Genomic DNA, 20,153 nt, shown 5'->3' with positions numbered 1-20,153 from the left:
GGGGGAAGGAACCCTGCCCACTGCCGGTTCCTCCCGGGGCGGCAACTGGACCCGCGTGTCCGGCCTGGGAAGGGTCCAGGGAGCCCGTCGGTCCTGTGCTGAGGGAGAGCTCTTGCAGGGGGGTGGGATGGCCAGTGACTCTGTCTGCCGGGTCAGGAGCAGGCCTGCCTGGGCTGGGGCGTCTGTCTGTCCATCCCTGGCCAGGCTAAGTCCTTGCGCAAGGCGCCCTACCTGTGGACCCGGCTGAGGACGCCAGGCCGGCGGCCGCGGTGGTGCAGGGACCCAGCCCGGGCCACGCACGCGGCCCCCAGGCTGCTCTCCGGCCCTGGTCCCGGGCCCCGAACCCCGACCCCGCGGGGCCCGCCACAGCGACCGCGACCCCTTCCCTGGCGCGCGCCTCACCCGCCTCGCGTCAGTCACCGCTGCAGGCCCCGCCCCGTACCGTGCGACCTGCCGGGCTTGGAGGGGGCGAGGACGGGGACGGCGGGCGCGGGGAACCGTGAAATCGCCCTGGAGGCGACTCCGAGAGCCCAGAGGGCCCAGGCTCGGGGAACGAGCTCAGGCTGAGAAGGACAGGCCGCCGCCGAACGAATCCACCTCACCCATCACCCACCCCCACCGGGACGCTAACAAGTACTTGCTCGAGGATCCGGCAGGCTTTGCGCCCGGAAGGCACGGCTTTCGGCGGAAGGGGCGCGGCTACGTGTGAAGGGGCGTGGGCTCGCCGGCCAAAGGACCACGTGTCTGGGCGGGCAAGAGAAGCAAAGCGCCAGCCGCGTAGTGGACAGATCTTCCTCCGCTCGGAATGGGGTTTCATCCCGTTTGTAAGTCCAAGATGCATTTAATACCCCTAACCCACCCAACATCATAGCTTAGCGTAACCTACCTAAAACTTGCTCAGAACAATTCCATTTCAAATTCCAAATTTGAAATACGGTTCCTACTGAATATGTATTGCTTTTGCACCACTGTAAAGTCAAAACACTGTAAGTGGAAGCATGGAAATCCTGGAACCGTCTGTAACTAAGAGAAGGTAAGTGAAACAACAGATGCAGGAAGGGCAGGGCGTTTGCGGAGCCCCAGGAGAGGAGCAAGAGGTACTGGCGTATAGGTAGTTTAGATCGTGAAAGCACTTGTCTGCCACGTGAACAATACCCCGAGGAAGCAGATGGAAGTTAAGGAAGTGAGAGGCCTGGTAAGATTCACCTTTTATAAACAACTCTGGTGGCAGCTCAGAGGAGAGCATGTGGTTTCTTTTAGGATCCATCAGGGAAGGTGTAAATAGGGAACCAGAACTTGGGGTACACACTGTACCTGACACCACTCCGGAAACAGGGCTTCACAGAGAAGAGGAGCGCCAGTGAGTGAAGGGGATAATTTCAGAACAAATAAAATTTTGCCATTTAAAATACCATTCAAGTAATTGGACCAGCGACAAAGCATTATCTGGTGGCTTGTTTTTTTGAGGTGCTTTGCATGTGCCAGGCACCACGCTGAATTTTAGCTGTGTTTTCTCCTTCAGTGCCAACAAAAGCCCTGAAACTGTTTCTTCTTTGCAGACGAGGAGACGATGGTGAAACTACTAAACCTGGGCTCCTGAGCACTAACCAGCTTGTGGGGAGACAGCGTCCGACCACCGTGTGGCTCACCCACTTTGTTGTACAGATGAGGAGACCGAAGAAACGAGGATCATGGACTCATAATAATTGGTGGTGTTAGAATTCGAACAGTAATAACCTGCCAGGCATTCCTCCTGCTACACCACGCTACCCTGTGTGGAGACTCATTCATTTGTTCACCTCATAACAGTGTACTAACACTGTCACACTGCGCTCACTCTGGAACCGGCAACTGCACTAAGCAGTTTAGAGATACTCATTTGACCCTCACCACAACGCTTTTCTCCAATTTATATTTGAGGACACAGGCACAGAGAAGTTATGACTTGCCGGGCACCAAATACCTATTGATTGAGCACCTGCTATGTGCCAGACCCTGTTCCAGAGGACAGAGATACAGCCGTGAACAAAACACAGCGCTGCCCCAGAGAGCTTACATGCTAGACATGGGAAGTTCTCGTAGATCATAAAGGCCAGGGGGCTGGAAAAATAAAGCAGGGCAGGGGGACAGAGTAGATGCCCTTGGAGGTCTGTATGAAAAGAAAGGGCAGGTTATACTTGCTAATAATTTAAATAAACTTTGCAGCCCAACTCGCCTAAAGATCTTCATGATGCACACTGAATACAGTGAGTGCAAACTCTTATTTTTTATTGTCCTGTGGCTACATCAGAAAGAACCCTTGAGCCTCAGGTACCGAGATCAGGAAGATGGTTTTCTGAATGCCAGGCGTTCAGAGCTGGCAGACTGTGGGCACCGCAGAAGCCCCTTGTCCCTTTCAACGTTAACCTAATAAATATTAATATCCGGCTCTGGTGACTGGTGCACAGGTTCACATTGCAGCCTCGGCGGCGGCTGGACTCTTCCAGCTCCGCCCCGCTCTCCGCCCCACACTCTGGGCGCGCAGCCTGTCGACCCGCCGGGGCTCCGAGCCGAGCACGCTTACTGTCGGCCCGCCTCGCGGGGCGCCGGCCACATCCGGGGCTCGGGGGCCCGCGCGGTTGCCATGGCAGCGGGGTCGCGGCGGGCGCGCGGGCAGGCCCGGGGGCTGGCGGTCGGCGGAGCCCCAGAACCGGACGGCCGTACTCGCAGCGCCTAGGGGCGATCGGGCAGCGCCGCCGCCATGTCCCTGAGCACCGGGGAGCCGGCCTCGGAGACGGTAAGCGCGGAGGGCGGGGAGGTCCCCTGGCTGCCTCCCCTCGCCGGGGCGCGGGCTGGAGGAAGGGGGCGCGGGGCCGGCGACCGCCGGTGACAGCTGCCATTGTTGTTACCGCGTAAGAGCCGGCCTCCGGTCCCCGCCCGCGTGCGGCTGGCCGGGCGTCGCCGCCCCTCGCCCAGCCTCCAGCCACCTCTAGTCCCCCGCTCGTCCTTGCACTGGACGTCGCTTCCGGAAAGCCCTCCCGGACACTGCGCCCTCGCTGCTCGGCGCCTGCGAAGTCGGGCCTGTGCCGAGCCAGCGACCGCGGCCCGCCGGGTGACAGAGCTCACTGCGTAAGTGTCCGCCCACCCCGTGCCTCCAGGGCGGGGAACTTGGTTTACCTAGTGTTTCTGGCGCGCCAGCCATCTGCTGGAGACATTATTGTGGATGAATAAACTGCATTCCAGTGGCGTGGGGGGGGGTGGGGTGGGGTGGGGTGGGGTGGGGGAGAACAAGGTAAAAAACAGATCATGTCCATCAAGTCAGAAAGTGGAAAGTGCGCTGCAGAAAATAAAACAGCCCATGTGACGGAGGTGGACTGGGGAGGCTGCTTTAGACTGGGTGCCAGGAACAGCCACTCTGAGAAGTTGGAGTGTCCTGATGTCACTGATGAGAAGGAGGCAGTCTGGTAAAGATCAGAGAGCAGTGGGACCAGCAGGTGCAAAGGTCCCGGGGTGGGAAAGTGCAGTGGTTCCAGGGCCTGAAAGAAAGCTTGCTGGGGTCTCCTCAAGGGCATGGGTGTGGATGGAAGGGAGCCACGGGCCTGACCATGGAGAGCCTTCCAGGCCATGCACGGAGTTTGAATTTATTCGGGCCACAGTGGGAAGCCTTTGGAGGGCTCCAGACAAAGGGAACCTGGCTCACTTAGCTTCCTTCTCCCAGAGATGGCAGTACCCAGCATGGCTGTGCAGAGCTCACCCCAAGCAGGGGCTCAGTGCTGCTGCCACTGGAGCTGCTGAAAGTTTCCTACTTGTCCCTCAAGGCACCAAGTCCTGCCTCATCTGGAAGGCCTGCCTGTCTACAGTGGCCTCAGTTACTGCTCCTTCACCTTCTCATATTGTTATTATAAATGTTACTCATGCCCAGTAGAGAAAATCAATTACCCATAATCTAACTGCCTGCAGAAAACCACAGTTACTGTTTGGTGTATTTCCTTCTGACCTTTTTTCAATGCATCTTTTTTTTTTTCATATGCTTTTTAAAACTTGAGATCATATTTATATTGTTTTGTAACCTTTGCCATTTCATTTATTCCTAGCATCTCCCCATATCCACACATTTTCAAAAACATGATTTTTAAAATTCTAACTTTATATATATATATATATACATATAAGTGAATCACTTTGCTGTGCACCTGAAACTAACACAACATTGTAAATCAACTACACTTCAATTTTTTAAAAAAAGAAATACATCAAAGACAACTACTGTATCATCTCACTTACATATGGAATGTAAACAGCAAGGATTTACCATATAGCACAGGGAACTATATTCAATACCTTGTAATAACCTATAATTGAAAAGAATTTGAAAAAATATACGTCTAATATAACTGAATCAATTTACTGTACACCTGAAACTAACACAATGCTGTAAATCAACTACACTTCAATTTAAAAAAAAGTTTTTTAAAAACTCTAACATGGGAATTCCCTGGCGGTCCAGTGGTTAAGACTCCGTGCTTCCACTGCAGGGGGCACAGGTTTGATCCCTGGTGGGGTAACTAACATCTCGCCTGCCGTGTGGCATGGCCTAAATAAATAAATAAATAATCTCGACAATTATTACTCATGCAAAAATGGAAAGATAATATTTTTAAAAAATAAAAATTAAAACGCTAACCTAATAGGATAGCCCTATTTTAACTCTCCATTTCCTTGTTTTTACTCTTTTTTTTAAAATTTATTTATTTTACTTACATTTATTTTTGGCTGCATTGGGTCTTCATTGCTGCGCGCGGGCTTTTTCTAGTTGCGGCAAGCGGGGGCTACTCTTCCTTGCGGTGCGAGGGCTTGTCATTCCGGTGGCTTCTCTTGTTGCTGGTGAGCTCAGGCTCTAGAGCACAGGCTTCGTAGTTTTGGCGCACAGGCTTAGTTGCTCCGTGGCATGTGGGATCTTCCTGGACCAGGGCTCGAACCCGTGTCCTGTGCATTGGCAGGCAGATTCTTAACCACTGCACCACCAGGGAAGCTCACTTTTACTCTCTTGTTTTCACGTTTGTGCTGTTAGAAACAATGCTGCTGTAAACGTTCTTGCACATAGAAGCGTTCGTTAAGCCCCTTATACATGCCGGCCTCTGAGGACACAAAGACAAGCTGAGCCCCAGTGCCTTGGTCTCCAGGAACCCAGTCTGTGGAAGAGGCTGGGGCAGGGCTCTCCGGGCATTTAGGAGACTCGCCGCCCTTGGCCCAGGCTAACTGGCAATTTCTCTGCTGAGCTTACGTCCGTTCTCAACCAGACAAGAACCTCCTGTGAACAGGCACTGTCCAGTCTGTCCAATCCCCCGAGTCCCTTGGAACACAGCCGCCTCTGGGCTTGCTCGTGAACTTCACAGAGCACTTACCTTGGTGCCAGGGAGCCCACTGTGCCATGGCCATGAGCAGGCCCCGCTGGCCAGGGCAGAGCCACAAGGGTGAAGTGGAGCCTGGGCGTGGTCCCTGGTGTTTTAAGGGCCAACGCTTCTAAAAGGGCTCACAGTTTCTAGAGCAAGATAATAAGAGCATCTACAGGGCGTTTACTACTTTTAAGATTCTCTGTTCCCTGCTCTACGGCTCTCCCTGCTCTAGAAGCCTTTGTCCGCCAGGTCCATCATCTGGGCCCTTAAATAGTTTCTATTGCCTGCTCCTTCCCCCTGTATATTGGTCACACTTTCCTGTTTCTCTGTGTGTCTCGTCATTTTTTGTTGAAAACTAGACATTTAGATAACATATGACAGCAACTCCTCCCCACGGGGTTGATGTGGTTTGCTCAGTCGTTCATTTATGTGCTGAGTGACTTGGCTGAGCTAACTGTGTGAAGTCGATTTCCCCGCACCGTGCAGCCTCTGTTTCCCTGCTCAGATTTTTTCTTGTTTAAATCTTTTAGCCCAACTACCTGGGGGTTACCCTTGGGTCAGCAGAAGCCACTTGTTGGTCAGAGGTTGTGTTTCACCCCCTGGGCCGGTCAGATTTTTGCCCTTGACCATTGAGTGGTGTGTGTGTGTGTGTGTGTGTGTGTGTGTGTGTGTTGGCTGCTGTCACCGTTCAGGGGTTTACATTTTTGCCCATGTGCAACGGGGAGCTATCGCATATGGGTTTTCCCTCTCCCATCTCTCCTGAGAGGGCAACCTCGGACATGCGTGTGGTTCTCTGGACTTCCGGGGATGCCTGTCATTGTACTTTGAAGCCTGGCTTCCTGGGGTCTGCTCTTGGGTCAGGGTAGTTTATCATTCAGCCAGGGTTTGGTCAGCAGTTGCGCCAAAGCCCCAGCACCACCAGGGCTCACGCCCTTTGGTTGATGTGGGTGCAGCGTGGGGACTGTGTCTGCGTCGTCCCAAGCCTGCTCTGACAGAGCACTCCAGTGCTTGCCAGCGGCCTCCCTGAGCCTGGGGGCTGACCGCGACCTCAGGAGGGCGCTCTGGGCTCTTCACCTTCTGGTTGGTCTGCCAGTGAGCTCTCTGCTGCGTGACCGCGGAGCTGGGGGCCTCGGGATCGCTCCCCACTTTGTCTGCAACTTGGCAATGGAATCGGGGAGGCGTGCAATTCTCCACTCTCTGGTACAAATACAGTCAGTCCCCTCGGCACAGCCATCGTCCTGCCTCTCCCTTTGGGGAGGACCTCTGGGCCACTGCACAGCAGGGACAGCGCAGTGTTTCCCCGGAGTGACACTCCTTCTGGGCCTGCCCCTCCCTGCGTGGACCCTCTGCCCTACAAGCACAGGGGAAGTCTTAGCCTGCCGCCTCTGGGGTAGAGCTTACACCCTACTTCTGGGAGCTGGGGGCAGGGGATCCACCACCACCCCTGTTGTGTTGACTGCACCCGCCTGGAGGAGACCTCTCTGGAATCCTTTCTATCAGATGGAGACGGGGAGCTGAGGGGTGCCCCTGACTCTCGACGTTCTTCCCTGGACTTAGTAGATATTTTTGAATCAATTTTTCTCCATAGCTGTGTGCTTTAAGTCAGTTTCCAGAAACTGCAAAAGATTGATTGTTCCGTGGCTTCTTGTGTTAAAGGGTTGTTTGTTGAGGAGAGGGCCTTCCACGCTCTGGAAGATGCCTCCTGGATGAATGCATTCCTTCCCCGCTTTTACCATATACTAAGTCCCCGTATGTTCCTGCATCTCTTTCTGGACACTATGTCTTTTTTTCCCAGTGTTTTAATTAGTATATATTTAATGCTTTAAAAATCCTGGTAGGAGAACGTGTCCTCCTTTGTCGACGAGGAAGCTGTGATGCAGAGGGGTGAGGGGCATGGCCACCATCACCGCCCTGCGATGCCTGACTCACGGTGCATGAATGCGATCTCTTGTAGGAATGCATGGCAGCGCAGATCATACTTGGAGAAGGAAGAATGACTCGGCCGTTAACGTGCTCTTTTGTTTCTTTTTTTAATACTGTATATGGTCTCTTTCATGCTGCTGACTGAAGGGGTGGATCTTGGGCTGTTCTATGATTTCAGATACTTATATTTTGCTTTTTTAGTTCCTTCTGACTGGCAGGATGGAGGGTAGCAGAGTTTGAGGGGGACTGACTGGGGGGGAAAGCGATGGTGTGGGTGAGCCCACCTATGAACACAGAGACCACTTTGCTGTGTTCACCACACATGTAACCTCATTCCCTCGTAGAAACTGCAGGTCCTTAAAAAGTTTTCAAGACTTTATTCAGAACAAAGAATAGTGACAAGTATTCACAAAAGAAAGTATTGCTACTTTTCTATGCAGTTGTTAACGACTCACCTTCATGGTTGGCGGGCTGCCCTTTGTGATGCCAGGGGACGAAGACTGAGCTTTTGACTGGCTTTCCTGATCTCTTACGTCGTGTGTATACCAGTTCCCTGCCTTCCCTGCCTCAATTTTGCACATCATTTCCATATACTTGGTTCAATGAAAACTTTATAACTATCGTTTGCTATTTATACCTTAAAATGTCACCTGTTTAATGACATCAAAAAAGTAATTCAGTGGCTGATTTTTTAAAGATTCTGTTTGTTTGGAACGCACTACCTTCCCCCTCGTCCCCCGAATCCAGTCCCTCTGCACCCTTACGCTGGACTCTCCTTGTTTAAGAGGCGTGCACCGGAAGGGTGCCCCCTGTTACAGCTGCCCCCTGTCCGTGTGACTGTGAGGCCATACGTTTTTAGTAAAAGTTCAAGCGGCCAGCAGAATTGTTGCTAATGTACTGAGAGTTAACCGTGTAGACGATACACGTGCTTTCCAGAATGCAGTCCAGTCCCGCTACAGCAGCGCATGGACTCAGCTACACTCCAGACAGCTCGCTGAAACGTAATTACACGGCCACCCAGATATGGCATTATTGGTTCATAATAGGGGCATTCAATCCTAACTTCAGTATCAGCGTTTTAGGTCAACTGCACAGTATGGTGAAGGCATTTTAGAAATTGTTCTGCTTTCTCTCTTTGTAGGGTTTAAACCTGAGTAAGTGTGTTAACACAGACACATCATTCTCTTGGGAAAGTTCCCTTTTCTCCTTGACATGCCAGTGCCGATGTTAGTACAGATTTTATTTCACTCCCTGGGCCAGGGCAGATTACTGGAATCAGAAGGTAGGAACGTCTATACGCCCAAATAACTCGTGTACTGATGGATACGTGAATGACTGCTTTGTTCTCACCAGGATGTAGTCACGGGTTCCTCGTGCTTTGATACAAAGATGAAATACTTTTATCAAGAACCATTCGTTGGGGGAGGGATAAATTAGGAGTATGGAATTAACAGATACACGCTACTGTATATAAAATAGACAAACAACAAGGATTTACTATGTAGCTCAGGGAACTATATTCAATATCTTGTAATAGCCTATAATGAAAAGAATCTGAAATATGTATATATGTAACTGAATCACTGATGTACAGCTGAAACTAACAGTATTGTAAACCAACTATAGTTCAATTAAATTAAAAAGAAAAGAAGCGTTTGTCAATTCTGTGGAGATGGTGTCGCTAGACTGACAGGCCTGGAGCAGCCCTGCCAGCAGAGTTTTTGGGTTTTTTGTTTGTTTGTTTGTTTTTAAACATCTTCATTGGAGTATAATTGCTTTACAATGGTGTGTTAGTTTCTGCTTTATAGCAAAGTGAATCAGTTATACATATACATATGTTCCCATATCTCTTCCCTCTTGCGTCTCCCTCCCTCCCACCCTCCCTATCCCACCTTGGTGGTTTGTGACCACCTAGAGGGGTGGGGCCAGCAGAGTTTTGTCCTGTGTCCCCACCTGTTCCTTCGGATGCGACGGGACAGACTGGCTGCTCCTGCTGTGAGTGTTGTGGACGGATGCTCTGAGTTGGATGGGGGCTCTCTGGCCGCAGCACGGCCTGGCCCGGCCGCTCCCACTCTGTCAGGGTGACTGTGGAGCCAAGCTGGCACCTGAAGCTTTCGCTGTTTGCATCTCTTCCTCCAGGGAGATGACAGCCTGTCTGCAATAACCTTTGACTCCGACTCAGAGATGGTGAGTGCAGGGGAGGGGAGGCGTGGTTGCCCAGGTTTCCCTTTCCACGGTACTCACACGCGGCCTCCCCACAAGTGCTGTGTTTAGCGCCCCATCACAAATTCCAAATGCTGCTCCGAGTTTGAAAAGCTCCAAGCCCTCAGGTGGATTTGAATAACTTAGATTATAATTTTAAAACTTTTACCCAGAAGTTAGTCGTGAGCTGAGTACTTTTGAGGCTGATGACAAGTTATCCCGCATCTGGTTTTGGCCTGCACTCCTCCCGCCCCCAGCCCCCCAATCCTGACACGTAACCGGGGCCCGGGGGGGAGGGGGCGCGGGGCGGGAGCAGAGCTCTGTGATGCAGTCGGAGGCTGAGTGTGAGAAAGGAGACCTTGGCAGGTGCTTGGCAGGTGCTTGCCTCCCAGCAGATAAATTCTAGCCTAACCACAGCAAGTAGCCCTGGGGGAAGGTGGCCCCGGCACGTCCCACTGCAACTCTGGGGACTCCAGGGGCAGCATCCTGGGCCTGTTGTCTGAGGCACAGGACCTCCGCAGAGCTAAGAGTGTTCCCTCCACGCCACTGAGGACACAGGCCCAAGATGCTCCCAGGAGGAGGAGGGATCCAGACCAATCTCCTGGGGGAAAGTCAGCCTGCACGGAGCACTTCAGTGTTCCCGCTGGCAGGGAAGTAAGTGGGATTCTCTGCCCGGTGTGAAGCAGATCGGGGAAGAAGGCATGGAAGGGGCCCCCGGGTTCCAGGCGGGCCACTCCTGCTGCACCTTCCCCTCTGCCTCACTCTCAGGTTTCATCTTGCTAAGTCCCCCCCTGCAGACAGTCCCAGCCCCGTGCTCCAGGGGGGCGTGGGGACAGCTGGTGGTACCTTCAGGGCGGATTTGAGTCGGCACACCCCAGTCTCTGCTGGACGCAGGCCGGGCTGCTGCTCCTGTGTCTGGGGGCGCCTCCCTGTGCCCTCCTTTGCGTGCATTCTGCTTTGGCCGGTTAATCTGCTGCCCCCGCCCATTCTGCACACCCCGGTGCTTCCTGGTTGGGCCCGTTTGGGCTGCTCGAGAAGGCTCAACCCGCTTTCCATCATTTCTTCTTCCTTTCAGAAAGCGAAAAGGAAAAGTTTCCACAGACCTCCCCCTACATCACCGAGTAAGTATGGCCAGGCCCCCGTCCCTCAAGTTTCCACAGTTTAACTCAGAACATGGTGGTTGGAAGCCCTCCTTCTCCAGCGTCCTGTGAGGAAGGTCAGGACCGCCTCCTCTGAACCCTTAGGGCCACTGAGGCACAGCCCTTCTGCCACTCGGCTCCGTGTCGTGTTGGGACCTCAGGCGCTCACTCCCGGGGTCACCGCCCCCCGCAGGCGTCCCAGTGGGCGGAGGTCCAGCGAGGGCTGAGGTCCCGAGCTGTCACTGTCCCACTGAGCCCCCCTCCTCCCTCCCACACACACAGTGCTTTGCGGCCTTTCACGTCCTCTTTCTCAAGTCGCCATACGCTTCCCAGCGCTGCCAAAGTGAAGAAAACGGAGGATTTATTCCTCGAGACACAAAGCTGTTCATCTGGGTGCTTTGCTGAATTTTATGTTTCCCGAGGCCTTTGCGACAAACCAGATCCTAGATTGGCTTCCTTTCGCTGCCCACAAGCCTGTGGCCTTGCCTGACTTATTATCTATGTGTGTACAATATGTGTATGCTTACATTTCTTATATCATAAGTATTTGAAACATACTGTCTTATGTATGACACACTCAGAGAATACAAGTGAACTTTCATATTAGCCCAGGAACAACATAATCAGAAAGATAAATTCCTGCAAAGAGAAGAAAGCATGTTTTATATTACAAACAAGTACAAGCGTTAGAAAGAAACCATCTAGCAATCTGGATTTTGGTGGTCCTGGCTCTCCTTCCGTGGAGAAAATTGAGAATTGATATAAAGTGAAAGTACGGGTGTTTATGTTTTAAACCTTCTCTTTTCAAGACCATTTTGTTTCAGTCCTTCTTGTCTAGAAAGTACCTAAGATAAATGTCAGACACCTCTCATTATCCTTGCTGGAAGTCAAGCATTTCAAGTGTTGAAAATGCTAGTAATCAAATTACCTTTATCTCGATTTCTATAAATGTCAGAATTGCGTTTCACATGATTTAGGATGGCCAGAACCCCCAAAGCATTAAAACCCCCTGAGAGGTGTGCTGTCACTCAGTGGCCCTGCCCGCCCCCCAGCGTGCTGTCCCCCGGCCATGCCTGACGCCTGTCCCCGCAGCAGCGCTGAACCCAGGCACCTTGCTCATGCAACATGGACACCGCGACAGGACGCTCTGTGTCCCCTCCCTGGGACACCCCCAGCCCGCCCTCCTGACGCTCCCTTAATAGCTGTGCGCCTGTCTGATTTCCGGGCCGTGACAGAAGGAGTCATGCCTGTCCCGTTCGCTTCATAAGTGGTTCTCTTCACTGCCCGGCCCGGGGCCACGTGGGTTTGCAGCTACCCGCACTCTGAGATTTTCGGGCCTCACAGCGCTCCGAGGAGGGCGGGGCGGGCGGCCAGTTTCCGGTCCTTCCACGCCGACAGGTTTCCACCGCCTGCTGCCTTTTTTCTTCTACCTTCGCAGCTCTACCCATAGGCGTACGTGTTTGGGAATCCTTACTACTTATGGATAAATCCCATGCATTTAGGAGGGAAATGTCGTTTGTGGGTTTTTTCCGATCACTAATTTACCTTCCTAAATGAGCACTTAGATGGATGTTTAAAGTTTCGAAGGCCTTCCAAATGTCCTGGAAGTTGAGCACAGTGGTCCTGGAGGAGTGGAAATGCCTCAGGGTCCAATGTGTCCTTATTCCTTCACCCTAAACAATAATGGGAAATTTTCCATAAATTCTGAAGCCGTGGAAAAATCTTAGAAATTTTAAAAATTAAATGTATTAGATTTAGAATCCCAGGACCTTCTACAGATATAAATTTCTTTGGTATTTAAGAAATATAAGCATGTTTTATGAATAGCTTGGTTTTGCATAAGTTTGCATCATCTCCATATTTCACATAATTAGAGGTAAGATTCCAGATTAAAATATAATTTTAAAACCTTTCCGTTGTTTTGATGACAAAATCAAAAATGCCCTGGAAAAATATACTTTTTTCCTCATTTCTTCTAGCCGTTTTACATATCAAGTTCTAAATATTATTACTTGCACGCTATGTATTGACAGCAACATGGAAAAATATTTACCGTGTTAAGTATAAAGGATACAAAATTGTGTGTTCACTATGACTGCAGCTATATAAAAATACATATTCATCTGAAAAAATTGAATGGGAAATTAAGTACTGTAATATTGGTAGAATTTTAGATTCATATTTTTAAATAAATGTCCCTTTATTTCTCTATAATAAAAAGTAAAAAACAAATGTAAGTGTACCTACAAATCATAACTATAGTTTTAATTTTTGTCAGAATGTGTTCATCTGGGGTTGTCATGCCCTTGTGAATATTTTGCTTTATCATTTTTGTCTCTCTGAAGCACATATGTTGAGCGGGCATTGATACCTTGCACCTCTAAAACCACACATTGGCTTTTTAGAGTCACCTTATCACTCTAAGCCGAGAAAAGTGGCCTCCTGGAGGTCTCTGAGGACAGCCGGCAGCGTGCCTCTCGGGAGCCGAGTGTCCTTAACCCCCCAGAAGCTGTGGCTGGGAAGCTCAAAGCAAGGTATGTGGTCGCCCGGGAGAAACCCTTCCTGCTCAAGGGGAGCGTCTTAGAAATCTCGGGCGGTGACTTGGCACAGAGCGTTTAATACGACTCGTTTGAGCCGCACTGTTTTTGATCTTCTCAAAGACGTCGCGCCTCACGGCTTTTACGCAGCATGTGGTTTGCTTCCTGACGTTTTGCCGCCTGGGTCTTGGCTTGTCTGGGCGCTGCGGGAAGTCGTGTGTTGGAGCTGCTCCTGCTGGCTTGAGGAGTTGTGTGAGCTGTCCCATGTCACACCGGCAGCTTGAGATCGGGTGTGCCGGGGATACGCACACCGCGGGAGTGGGCAAACGCCACACATCAGGGCTTTGTTTATTTTGCGGGCCGGTGGCTGGACGTTTCTCACACACCACTGGTCTCCCTAAGCTTTCTTCAACCCTGAAGACTGATTATTAGAGGCAGCGCCTTACGTTGTCTCTGCTTGTACCTGTCATGTTAAATCCATGCACGTTGAAACCAGGAAGTCTGACCCCAGCCCTGAAATCAGACCTCACCTTGGAGCGTGCATGGACCAACAGCCCCCCCAGCAGCACCCCTGGCTGTTTGACCGAAGCGGAAAGAATGCAGAGGTCAAATCTCAGGCGTTCTGCCAGCCACGGTGAGCACGTTGATGGTGACACAGCCACGACCGAGGAAAAGCAGAGTGGAAGGGCATGGGGATTGGTGGGTGTGCTCTGACAAAGTGAGATCTGGGGCTCCCTCAGTCACAGTGTCCTGAGGACAGTAGCCCCTGAAAGTCCATCCTGCCCTCCTAGAAAGAGGCTTTCCCGATGTGGACAGAGACATCGTCCCGGGCTTCAGTGGTGCCTATCTCCCTAAACTTAGAGTTGTATTTAAATTTGTTGTATAAACAATCTCAGAAATGAAAACTGCAAGGATAATAAAAACCCCAGATCTCACCAAAAAGAATCGGTGGGTTTTCATGTTTCTGTCTTCCTGTCTGGTCTTACCCACGTGCTTCCTCCCTCAGCTTGACTGCTTTGCTTGTCGGCCCTGGCCCCGTGGGAAGCACAGAGGAACCTTGTCCTGGTGCCAGGGATGGTCACCTTGCCGCACTGCTAGCTGGCAGCGCTGTTTCAGGCTGGTGTGCTTCAGAGTCCTGACCCCTTAGGGATCACATGGAAGCAGAGAGCAGTGTACACTGTACCTACCGTTAGACATCAGACTGGGTGCTGTCATCTGCGTGATGACGTGACCACGTTTGTTTTTGTTTGTCTTTTTATCTGTTTGCTGTTTAAAATCTAAAGACAGCACTTCTCTTGACCCGCTCCGTTAATCCTTTTACTATAATTAAGCCCCGCGTTCACATCTTTTAGTTTTCTCTTGCTGCTTCTTTCTATATCAATACCGGTTTTGGTTTCCTTACTTCTGGGGAAAGAAGTTAAAAAAAAGAAAAAAGGATAATTTCATTAACCTCCAGGTTTCCCTTAAGGTATGGCCAAGAATTCCTTCTACTTTGCAGACAGTGTTTTCAGAGGGTTGTGTGTCTCCCTGCAGGTTGTGTTCCTGGGACCGCTGTCTACAGAGAGAAGGAGGGCATGTATGACGAGATCATTGAGTTGAAGAAGGTAGTGTTTCCCTCTGTTCTCTGTTGACTTTAAGCGGGAAAAGCCCTCGGTAACGTGGATGGAAAGTCACACCTGTGCTGGGATGTGTTGCTTGGGAAATAGGAGCTGTAGCGTGACGGCTGAGTTTAAACCCCGGCCCGGTGCCTGAGCAGCTGGGCGGCACTGGCTCACGGAGAGGGCCTCGAGCCCGCTGTGAGAGGAGCCTGGACAGCAGTTAGAGCCCGCCGTGCTCTGCTTCCGCGGCCCCCACGGTGGACAGCACCCGGGGAGGTCTAGATTAACTCCAGTCCCTCTGCGCCCTGAGACTTGGCCTTATGATAGGTCTTTTGGTGGTATTATTATCAATAACTTCCCGTTTGCATAATTCTTTGGTGTTAAGGGCATTTCACTTCACCAGCCTCATCTCAGTTGATGTCCACAAGGGCCCCAAGAGATATAGGTCATGGCCTTGAGATTCAGAGAGGTGAGTAGCCTCTCCAAGGTTAACCAGTAGTAGAACCAGGATTTCCATCAAGGTCACCTGCCACCCGTTCCCTAAGGCACAAACTGCACTGCAGTAAATGACATCATCCTCACCTGCTTCACCGTCACCAAACCGGTCTTTAACAGCCACACATATTCTTGTGCCGCTGGAGAAACGACTGGGGTTCCTTCCCTTCCGTCACGTGAGTCTGTTCACAGACCTGACGTCCCGACCCCGACCCCGCGGCTCCAGAGCCGCGTCTGGAGGGCTGTGATCAGTCTGGGCAGCAGAGGTTAAGCAGGGCGTTGGTGGCCAGCATGCCCAGAGCACGTGAGGAGTCTAGAAGCCAACTCGCCTGAGGGGCACCGGGCCAGGGCCCGTGGACGGGACCCAGCCCTCACCTGCAGGAGCTGCACAGCAGTGCAGGGCCCGCCCGATGAGTCAGGACGTCCCTGTCCGGAGATGTGTTAAGAGAATCGGGCACCGCAGGGAGTGTTGCTATCTTGGTGAGGGGACCGTACCGGTACCGCGTGAGCTCTGAGAGCCCTGAACAATCGCTGCAGCGACGCTCTCGGGAGGAACCTGCCTCGGGCCAGAAATGGGTCTCTGGGTAAAACGATGCTGACTTCACTCAAACTAAATAAGCCAAGGCTTCTCTCCAGAGAGGAGAGAGTTTTATCTTCAAGACTGTCGCTCTGGCAGCTGGAGCATCAGGGTAGTTTTTCTCGGGCAGGTAATGCCTCAGTTTCCTGTAGAAAAATGGGGATAATCATAATACAATTTCATAGGGTTTTGTGAGGATTCGATAAAATAATCCATGAAGGGGCTTTAGTACAGGGTTTGTAGCTGTGCTAAGCACGAGAAATAGGGGAAAGTGACTGCACTTTTCTGGAATCCATATTTCTCGAAGCAGAATTCCCGGTATTGGATTTCTTATCTTTCCCAGTGACCGTGCATTAATTGACTAACTCATAAACACTTGTGAGGGCCAGTAGCTCTACCTGCTGGCTGTGGCCATGTGGCCGACTCCCCAGGCTTCCCTCAGTGGGGCGCACACTTGGAATTGTCTTTCCAGTGCTGGGGGCTGGCTGTGTTCAGACACTTCGGACTCTCTTCTGAGCACCACGAGTCCCTTGAAAGGAGGACTTCTCCAGGATAACTGGCTGATTTGGGTGCAGGCTGGTGCTGGATGCCGGTTAACCACGGCACTAGCCGACCCGTGTGGGCATTTCCAGACGAGGCTTACGAGCACTGTCTTTACCTTACGCTTTTCAGGCTGTGGGGTTTCCCGGACTAGGGAAAAGCTTTTTCAAGTGAGGACGTTGAAAACAAACTTTAAAAATACCCTACCATCACCATTTCATAAAAGACCTATATATGTCCGAAATAATAGGAAGGGCATAATTTCAAAGTACAGGAGAGTGGTAAAAGTTGAATAAACTTAGTTTTATGGGGCTTCCCTGGTGGCGCAGTGGCTGGGAGTCCGCCTGCCGACGCAGGGGACGCGGGGTCGTGCCCCGGTCCGGGAAGATCCCACGTGCCGCGGAGCGGCTGGGCCCGTGAGCCGTGGCCGCTGAGCCTGCGCGGCCGGCGCCGATGCAGGGGACACGGGTTCGTGCCCCGGTTCGGGAGGATCCCACATGCCGCGGAGCGGCTGCCCCCGTGGGCCGTGGCCGCTGAGCCTGCGCGTCCGGAGCCTGCGCTCCGCAGCGGGAGAGGCCGCAGCAGTGAGAGGCCCGCGTGCCGCAAAAAACAAAAACAAAAAAAAGAAACTTAGTTTTACGAAAAACTGACAGTCTTCCCTCTAAGTTCACCCCAGACTGGTGAAAAGTTCATCCACAGGTAAACGTTTGGGAACCACTGCTCTGACCAACTGAGCCTTAGTTGAGGATAAGAATTTTAAATGCACATAAGACTGATGGTGTGTGGTGTGTGAAGAACATGGGCTTTGTCACATGGGCGTGGAGGACAGCATGTCACGTGGGCACCTTCCACAAGTGCTGCTGGCATTGTGTGGGGCAGAGTTCCTAGTTGCCTGGGTAGCCCTGCACCCAACGGGGCGTTTACCCGCCAGCCCAGCCTTCACTGCGACGTCCAGACCTCCCTCACCCACTGCGCACGCAACGCCCTGATTGGGAACCAGGCAGCTTGTAAAACACCTCTCCAACTCAGTGTTTCACCGGGATATGTGTGTGTGTGTGTGTGTGTGTGTGTGGTCCTTCTTTCCTTCAGTCATTACACGTGCAAAAAAGCAACGTGGATCTGATGAGAACAAAGCTTCGGCGCTTAGAAGAGGAAAACAGCAGAAAGGACCGGCAGATAGAGCAGCTTTTGGATCTGTCCCGAGTAAGTTCCTGGCCCTGCACGGCGGTGCCCCGAGGCAGGCGTGGGGCGTCACCGGCTCCTCTCAGTAGGCCAACCGGGGCGTGGCGGGGGGGCGGGGGCGGGCTAGACCACATCTTGTCTTCATTCCTCAATATACTTCCCACAGGGCCCGGATTTTGTTCGGACTCTGGCAGAGAGAAGGCCTGATACTGGCTGGGTGAGTAGAATCTCCAGCAAAACAGATAAACTGTCCACTGAAATCTTACCTTCAAAACAGCCTTTAGAGAGATAGCTTTTCTCTACAGCACTCATGCCGGAGGAGGAGCAGATCAGGGGAAGGGCTCGGACCTCCTGAAACCCTACTCCACGGAGCCGTAGGGATTACAAGAAGATGCTGGGGGGCTCTTAGTGGGAGTGGGAGGGAGGCTGAGCAGGCTTAGCACAAAGGCCGGAAATACACTGTAGAAAAAGGTCGTCACAGTGGGGGACTGAGCCCACCACACCTAAGAAAACACATCAGGCTTAACAAGTGATACGGATTTAAGACAGAGAAACAAAGCAGAAATAGAATTAGACCTTAAAACACATACAAACCCCTCTTGTGTGTTATGTAATAATACATAACAGATGGAATGAAACAAAAGTATGGCAGATGGAGCCATTATGGTTAATGCTATGGCCATAAACTATAGCAGGTGGAGAAAAATGTATCACAATAAACCTCACATGAGTCACGGAAGTATATCTTTTAAAAAAATCTGATGCGCTCAAAGAAAACGAAAAGGGTCCAATTTTGAGGTTACTGAGCACAAAAATCACATTAATGATGCAATTAATAATGGGTTTGATAACATAAACTTAAAATTTTTAATAAAAAGGGCTTCCCTGGTGGCGCAGTGGTTGAGAGTCCGCCTGCCGATGCAGGGGACACAGGTTCGAGCCCCGGTCCGGGAAGATCCCACATGCCGCGGAGCGGCTGGGCCCGTGAGCCATGGCCGCTGAGCCTGCGCGTCCGGAGCCTGTGCTCCGCAATGGGAGAGGACACAGCAGTGGGAGGCCCGCGTACCGCTCAAAAAAAAAAAAAAAAAAAGAGAAAGACTTGCCCGTGCGCACAAGGAGGACCGGCCGGGGGTTTCTGTAATAGCAAAAGTGGGTTACAAATTAAGCATCTATCAGTAGAGGAAAGGATAACTAGAATAACATCGATCTGTAGGAACGAGCAGGGACAGATCACCAAGATGGCCTATTGAGTGAAAAGAACAAGGTGCAGAATGACGTGGGGCGGGGGGGGGGCGCCATTTGTGTAAACAACAGCAAAATGCCGGACTTTCAGGGGCTGTGCGCACGTGTGTGCGCGTGTAATAAGGCCTAGAGAATGCACAGGAAGTTGATAACAGTATTTAGTTGACAGGGGTCAGCTCCAAGGGTATAGTGTCATCTATAATTTTTTTTCAAGAAATGTATTCATGTATTACTAGTATAATTAAAAATTACCGTAAAATCCAGTTAAAAAGTTGTTTGACTCTTCAAAAAGAAAGAAAGGGATATTCTTTCGGGAGTACAGGGTGTTATCTCCCAACGTGCCCCATGAACAGAGAACAGGAGGCATGGAGATGGAAGGGCGTCTCAAGGCCTCTGGCTGGCTGGCCGGCCGGCCTCCTCCAGGCCCGCTCCCTCCCAGGGGCGTGCTGGGGACCGGGGTGTCCTGGGCGGGCTAGGCTTGGTGAGTTTTGCATCCAGGGACTGAGGTGGCTTCCTCGAAGGTAACCGTGCAGCGTCCTGTCCTTCCTCCAGAGGGTGGCTGTGGAATGGGAGGGAGGGGATGGTGGCACCTTTTGAGTGGGAGCATCCCCCGTGGCCCCACTCGCCGGCCCCTCTGCTCTGAGCGGGCAGGACAGCCCGGCCCTGTCTCTCCAGCTGAGTCTGGAAGAGACGCCAGCACTGATGGGGAGGACAGCTAAGTAGGAAGGCACTGTGGCAGGAGGCTGTGCAGGTGCTGCCGGGTCAGCGGGCCGGGGCCACCCAACCCCGCCCGGGGAACGGGGCGGCTGAGCCCCTGGCGGGAGGGGGAGGGCGAGGCCACGGCCGCAGAGACGTCAGCTTGACGCGTCGTGTTGCCTTGGCAGGTGATCAGTGGGCTAAAGCAGCGGATTCTCAAGCTGGAGCAGCAGTGCAAGGAGAAGAGCCACACTATCGAGTACGGAGCCTCGGGGGGCCGGCCGGGGCCTGGGAGGGGGGGGCCCGCTGGGCGCGCGCCTGGCCTGCTTCCGGCTCCGCGCCCACGCTCGCTGTGCCCTCAGCTCCAGCTTCCGTTCCCACCCTGCCCCCACGTCTGTGTCCAGCATCGCCGTTCACCAAAACAGGAGCGTGAACAGCCGCGCCTCTTCCACCCGTCCCTAAGGAGCAGTGTTCCCCTTTCCTCTTTTCTTGTTCCTGTTCCACAGGAAGTGCTTTCTCTCCTTAGTCTTCTGTGGTCACTTTTCATCTCCAATATGAATTATATAGACCTTGATACAAGCCCTTAATGCTTGGACATCTCCCCTACCTGCTTCTCTCGCTGTCGTGCACTGTCCTGGTGCTGCTTT

At 52.1% G+C, this 20,153-nt stretch overlaps 1 protein-coding gene across 1 annotated transcript in view; it reads left to right on the top strand.

Moving 5' to 3' along the window:
* Positions 1–2,740: 2,740 nt before the first annotated feature.
* IQCE (IQ motif containing E) overlaps positions 2,741–20,153 on the top strand; it is a 39,490-nt gene continuing 22,077 nt past the window's right edge. Inside the window, exons 1-9 of the mRNA XM_007467425.1 lie at positions 2,741–2,776; positions 9,438–9,485; positions 10,576–10,621; positions 13,045–13,173; positions 13,673–13,810; positions 14,710–14,780; positions 17,476–17,589; positions 17,735–17,785; positions 19,695–19,765. Of these exons, the coding sequence (XP_007467487.1) occupies positions 2,741–2,776; positions 9,438–9,485; positions 10,576–10,621; positions 13,045–13,173; positions 13,673–13,810; positions 14,710–14,780; positions 17,476–17,589; positions 17,735–17,785; positions 19,695–19,765 (704 nt within the window). The remainder of the gene's footprint in view (positions 2,777–9,437; positions 9,486–10,575; positions 10,622–13,044; positions 13,174–13,672; positions 13,811–14,709; positions 14,781–17,475; positions 17,590–17,734; positions 17,786–19,694; positions 19,766–20,153) is intronic.

This window comes from Lipotes vexillifer, unplaced genomic scaffold (genome assembly GCF_000442215.2).
Source record: "Lipotes vexillifer unplaced genomic scaffold, Lipotes_vexillifer_v1.1 scaffold1451, whole genome shotgun sequence".
NCBI classification, from domain to species: Eukaryota; Metazoa; Chordata; class Mammalia; order Artiodactyla; family Lipotidae; genus Lipotes; species Lipotes vexillifer.
The sequence above is the reverse complement of the archived record's forward strand: the minus strand, read 5'-3'. Positions and strand labels throughout refer to the sequence as shown.